General features: G+C 40.8%; 1 protein-coding gene across 1 annotated transcript; it reads left to right on the top strand.

The window, feature by feature from the left end:
- The first annotated feature begins 880 nt into the window (after positions 1–880).
- On the top strand, positions 881–3,626 carry LOC132551942 (trans-L-3-hydroxyproline dehydratase-like). Its single transcript, XM_060216086.1, has 4 exons — positions 881–1,352; positions 1,623–1,775; positions 3,029–3,168; positions 3,369–3,626. Exons 1-4 carry the CDS (start codon positions 881–883, stop codon positions 3,624–3,626), a joined length of 1,023 nt encoding a protein of 340 aa, XP_060072069.1.
- Positions 3,627–6,642: the final 3,016 nt, after the last annotated feature.

Raw genomic sequence — 6,642 nt, forward strand, 5'->3', positions numbered from 1 at the left:
TTAACGCCCTGTGGCTTCGAATGGTACGTCTGTGGTGCAGAAAGCAGGGGACATACGATTATTGATAGAGTGTCAGAATCGGATGACTGCAGTGTTTAGGCCAATGTTGTGGTACTTCGATGTCGACGCTGAACAACTCTTCTGTCAACATGCTCGCAAGAATATGGGACTCCGTCACGTTACCGCGATGTTTCCGGCAAAACGTCGACCCCCCTCGTGTGGATCAAGTCGTACATTTTGTAATGCGGGTTGCAAAATTGAGCGAAGTCGCACTCCCACTAACGCATCGTTGTAATCAGTACACCTGTACAAAAGCAAAGAGTTTAAAAGTCTTCCTTATAAAGATCGACGGTAATTCGATCACTCATTGGTCGTCCTACCAAAGCCCTTGAGGAGCAAACCACTCGAAGTAGTACCCCTTAGGGGGAATTAACTTAAGGGGCGGGGTATGGAACAGGAACAGGTAGAAGGGACTCGAGAGAAGTAAATCCTATACTACTTATGGTCACCATGTTTATACATAACGCAGTCAACAGTGCCATGTGTGAGCACGTGTTTATCTCCCTTGGACGGCACTCCGTAGATTTGGGTCTAGTCCGGAATCTCTCCCGTCCGGAAACTCGAGGAGCGATCCAGTGTCCGTGTGGACTAGTGGAGACTTTCGTGGCGTAAAAGGACGGTAAGTTCGGATATGTCCGAATTAACAATGTCCCGGCTATGTTACTCTCACACAAAATTATACAGCATTATGTCATGTATCTTTCTAGGTAGCGTCAGGTTAACATACATACGACAAGAACTGATATTTATGTGTGGTTCAGTGATATCGTCTTACTTTGGTCACGAAAAGTATACAGGAGTGTAGAATACCGAGAAAGCAATGGCGGAGAGGATACCGAATAATGTTGTCATTAAGACCAGGGAGATGCATACGAACGGAGCACCCTTGAGGGTGATCGAGTCCGGCTTTCCCTCTCCTCGGGGGGACACTTTACTTGAAAAACTCCGCTACACCCGGGAACATCTCGATGATTACAGGAAGTTGTTGATGAGAGAACCACGCGGCCATCTTGACATGTTTGGTGCGGTATTGGTTGAGCCGGATGATAAAGACGCAGACATTGCTGCCATGTTTATACATAATGCAGGCTACAGTACCATGTGTGGTCACGCGATTATCTCCCTTGGACGGTACGCCGTAGATTCAGGACTAATCCGGAACCTTTCCAGTCCGGAAACTCGAGTAACGATCCAGTGTCCATGTGGATTAGTGGAGACATTCGTGGAGTATAAGAATGGCAAGACCGGATATGTCCGATTTAACAGTGTTCCGGCTTTCGTCTTCGCAACAGGTAATAATGTGGTCATTCATATATAGGTAAATACTTCAGAAGCATGCTATTTACAGGAGAAATGTTGATAACATTTGCTAGCAATTGTTGTTCAAAGCATATTACATGTTTGATGTAATTGTTTTGGCACACTTGGTGTATAGCAGTACAAGGATAATGTTGGTTGCTGATTGAGTACTGGCAGTGAACACTTTCTGCAGAATGACTTTGTTAAATTCTTGTAATTGCGAAACCAATCAATTTGTTTATATCAGTACCCTTGTGGTTTAGATATGACAGTGGATATTCCCGAGTATGGTCGTGTCTTAGTTGACATCGTGTACGGAGGAGCCTTCTACGCCATAGTGCCTGACTCTCAGTACAGCTTCCGGTTGGAGGATGTTGCCCCTGACGTAATCAGACGTGCAGCAGCGGCCACGACAGGTAAAGTTTCTCCTGGGATACGTGCCACCAGGGCAGATACAAGGTACATTTTGGAGATCTCCATAAAAAAGGAAATCGCAAAAAAAAAACAAACAAACAAACAAACAAACAAACAAAGGAAGTATAAAAAAAAAGCAAATGTCACAAGCTCACGGGTTTACATGCTACCAGGCTATGTGTTGTCATGGACACCTGTAAGCAGGCAATGCTTTGCTAGGGAGGGACACGGGTTACTAGGGGCACATATTATCAGACATGCGTGTTACCAGGGATGTGTGTTGCGTTATTATGGACATGTGTTACCAAGGAAGCGGATCACAAGTACATACGTTACCAAAGATACATAAGATCACGTACATTAGTAACCAGGAGCTATAAAGCATACAGTTGCAGGATCACACAACGTTACAAAATGTGTGCAATATGTAGGATAGGAAAACTGCACGAAATAAGTCATCTGGCATCTGTGCTCACGTTGCATAGATGTGCGATTCTACAATGGTTGATATAAATTTAGAAATGACTTATAGATAAGTGTGGGATAGGGTTTATTAGTTTCTAAGTTTTAAGTACAACTAAGAATATTTCATTGATAACGGAAGAGATCATCCGGAAAGCAGTGAACAAACTATAAATAATAAATCAGACCAAATTTATCCTCTAATGAAAGAGGCGATTAGTTTACAGTTCACCAGAAATATTCTCTCAAAAAACTCTCAAAGAAAAGAAATTACGTAATGCCTGGAACAGAAATCTTTAAACAGGAAAGCGAAAAAACACGGACGTCAAGGACATAGCCCTATGAGCGGTAAGAGAGCTGTAGACAGTGTGAAACACCACGCAGGATCAGGTAAACAAGACACCCTAACAGTATCATTACATTCAGTTGGCTTTGTGACATGCCAGGTTCACAGCATTGCCTGAAACATCGTTAACCATGCGTGTAATCAAAGTCTACAAAATGTATGTAATCACATGACGAGTGGAAACGATATTGCTCCGTGATACAATATGTATTATATAATAGGGTATATGCATGTTTATCAATACCACTCCCGGAGTTGTAAGATAGGTCATGAGTTCAAATCATATCGGAACATGAAGTATGTAAATATTTTTCACCTTCTTCCATAGAGAATGTAAAACTCCGGCATTGGAATATTTCCTATCGATTACAAGTTAATTATAAGTCGTGTATTACATGCAAAGTGTTCCTTTTAATTAAGTAATGTTATTAATTAACCTCCTTTCAGACGCCCTGAAGGCACAACTCAAACTAAGCCATCCGGACAATGACGACTTAGCCTTCCTGTATGGAACCATCGTGACGGACGGACAAGATGGACAGGCAGATATCCCGTCAACACATGTTTGTGTGTATGGGGATAAACTGGTAAGATCTGTTCGTGTGTTTTTGTTGAACCACGACCTTTATAGTGCAGCATATCTCTTGGCTATGTCGAGCTAATTATAACCACTTTTGGCTGAAGTCAAGAACATCATAAATATCAATAAAACCTTCTTGTAGAATGAACGGAGGTTGGCAAATCTTCAACCCGTCGTCAATATCTAATTCCATCCTATTCCTTTCAGTTTGACAGGTCCCCGTGTGGATCCGGTACCACCGCCAGGATGGCACTTCTGCACCAAAAAGGTTACGTCAAACTTGGCCAGTCCAGGACCTTCAGGGGCCATATCAAATCCGAGTTCCTGGCCAAAGCGATACAGGAAGTGACGTATGGTGGACGTAAAGCGGTCGTAGTAGAAGTTTCAGGAAATGGGTACTATTGTGGTTCTTCAGAATTTTCTTTAGAGGAGGATGACGTCATCGGGAGAGGCTTCCTTTTGTAATTCATACAAAGTCCCCGGTATCATTACACAACAAACAAATACATGTATCTGTATTTCAATTTCCTGTCTGGAAAGTGTAACAATCCAAGCCAGTATCACAAAATACACACAAGAAATTTTCTCTCAGCAAATCTTCGATTATTGATAAAGTGAAAAATTTATAATGGGAGATAATCCGTGCTATATACATGTTATATTAGCAAGTTGGCCTACCGGAAGTCTATCTTTGACGAATCATCGAGAAAAGCAATACTTTTCGTCGCTCGTAAATATAGGGCCGTTCACCACGCAATATAAACACTTTGAGTTGAGAGCGATGTTATAAGTTTATCTGGGTCAGAGCAGGGCACCAGTTCAGAATTGTCTACTTTGTCACATTTGTTTATAACATGATACCAATATAATTTATAAAATGGTTGAGAACTATAAACACAAGTGTATGTTTACTACTTGAATACTAATATCGTCAAAAAAAATAGTAACTAAGGTCACCTTAACATAATCGGCTTTTCACTAATTCTTAAATATCAAAGATTTAGATGGTGTGATATATGTCTACTTGACGACTTACATCGGTGTCTTCCTTAGCTGGCTGGTATTGTATCATATATAATTTGATATAATTTTTTTTATTTATTCAGTCTAAGAAATTGTAAAGTAACAGCCCATAGAGATATAACATATTTACAATTTCAAACACTTTCATCAAATTAGGTACATATAAATAGTGACGTCCTGAAGTAAGGTAGAACAGGAGATATATCATATTTACAATTTCAAACACTTTCATCAAATTAGGTACATATAAACAGTGACGTCCTGAAGTAAGGTAGAACAGGAGATATAACATATTTACAATTTCAAACACTTTCATCAAATTAGGTACATATAAATAGTGACGTCCTGAAGTAAGGTAGAACAGGAGATAGTGACGTACTGAAGTAAGGTAGAACAGGAGATAGTGACGAACTGAAGTAAGGTAGAACAGGAGATAGTGACGTACTGAAGTAAGGTAGAACAGGAGATAGTGACGTACTGAAGTAAGGTAGAACAGGAGATAGTGACGTACTGAAGTAAGGTAGAACAGGAGATAGTGACGTATTGAAGTAAGGTAAACAGGAGATGGTGACGTATTGCAGTTAGATACTCGAAGATGTCTTTAAACTGATTACTGGTTTTAATAAAAGTCTAAACGGGTTGAAATATTTGGATTTTGTTCATCCAGATAGGTTTTGAGAACCGCACAAATGTTCCCTTATATCTAATATATAATCAGAAAGGTAATTCACAATATTTAATTCACATGCTGGATCATTTATGATATTATCTCAAATCATCTCGTAAGTTATTCAAGCATGTCACAACCATGTATGTAAAACATTTACTTTTCTATTCAAACATATTAATAGATAGGTATCTAATCAGGATTATATTGATTTAAAAGAGTTGATGGAAGGCTTTATAGGACAATCGAACCCTGGTGAATGTAGTTTTGATTATTTATAACGTTGTACATATTACGTTCTGCTTCTCTTGGAAGAAGATTGCTTAAATAAAAGAAAATAAAGTGAAAGTTTCTAGTTCTTTCTGATAATGATCAATTTGAGATTCTTTATGTGAGGATTGTTTATATGAAAAAGGAGGTATGTCTGTAATAATTCTTGTTGCCTCATGTTGGACTTGTTCCAGCTTGTTTACATCTTTCAGAGAACAACCATACGACTACTCGCATGCTTATTCTGAAACAGGCAACACAAATATTTCGTTTATCCCCAATAATGTTTTTCTAGACCACAACAAAATAATTTCTGTTATATGTTGAGACAACTATGCAAGGTCTAAACATTTGAAAAACTCGACCTTGACCGGCTCATTAAATTCAGAACACCGACATGCATTATTTCAATCCAAAGAGGAGACCTTGACTGTGTGCCGGGATTTATTAATCTGTGATGATTGACAGGATAACGTAAGGAACACAAAAATAACAAATCGGTAAATGATCATCTGTCAAACACTGTGTTAAAGTTGCATTAGGTACATGACACGTGAAGAAGGTGTTTCTGAAGTTAATTTAAAGGGACTCAGTGTCTAATTTCGCTGTTAGATGAGTGTCGGACTGAACATTTGACAATTTCATTATGTTTGGTGATCGAAGTTTGTTGACAGTTTTAGGGCGTGATATAAAGTGAATCAAATACCAAATGTAAGAGAACGTATTGGTCTATCACACCACTCCCAGCGAGACATCTCTGATCTATCAGACCACTCCCAGGGAGACATCTCTGATCTACATCTCTGATCTATCAGACCACTCCCAGCGAGACATCTCTGATCTATCAGACCACTCCCAGCGAGACATCCCTGATCTATCAGACAACTCCCAGCGAGACATCTCTGATCTATCAGACTACTCCCAGCGAGACATCTCTGATCTATCAGACCACTCCCAGCGAGACATCTCTGATCTATCAGACCACTCCCAGCGAGACATCTCTGATCTATCAGACCACTCCCAGCGAGACATCACTGATCTATCAGACCACTCCCAGCGAGACATCTCTGATCTATCAGACCACTCCCAGCGAGACATCTCTGATCTATCCGACTCTGATCTATCCGACCACTCCCCAGCGAGACATCCCTGATCTATCAGACCACTCCCCGCGAGACATCACTGATCTATCAGACCACTCCCAGCGAGACATCTCTGATCTATCAGACCACTCCCAGCGAGACATCTGATCTGATCTATCAGACCACTCCGACCACTCCCAGCGAGACATCTCTGATTTATCAGACCACACCCAGCGAGACATCCCTGATCTGATTTATCAGACCACACCCAGCGAGACATCTCTGATCTATCAGACCACACCCAGCGAGACATCACTGATCTATCAGACCACACCCAGCGAGACATCTCTGATCTATCCGACCACTCCCCGCGACATCCCTGATATATCAGACCACTCCCAGCGAGACATCTCTGATCTATCAGACCACTCCCAGCGAG

The sequence above is a fragment of the Ylistrum balloti genome, unplaced genomic scaffold, assembly GCF_031769215.1.
Source record: "Ylistrum balloti isolate Yb309-2 unplaced genomic scaffold, AGI_CSIRO_Ybal_v1 Utg370226, whole genome shotgun sequence".
Lineage (NCBI taxonomy): Eukaryota > Metazoa > Mollusca > Bivalvia > Pectinida > Pectinidae > Ylistrum > Ylistrum balloti.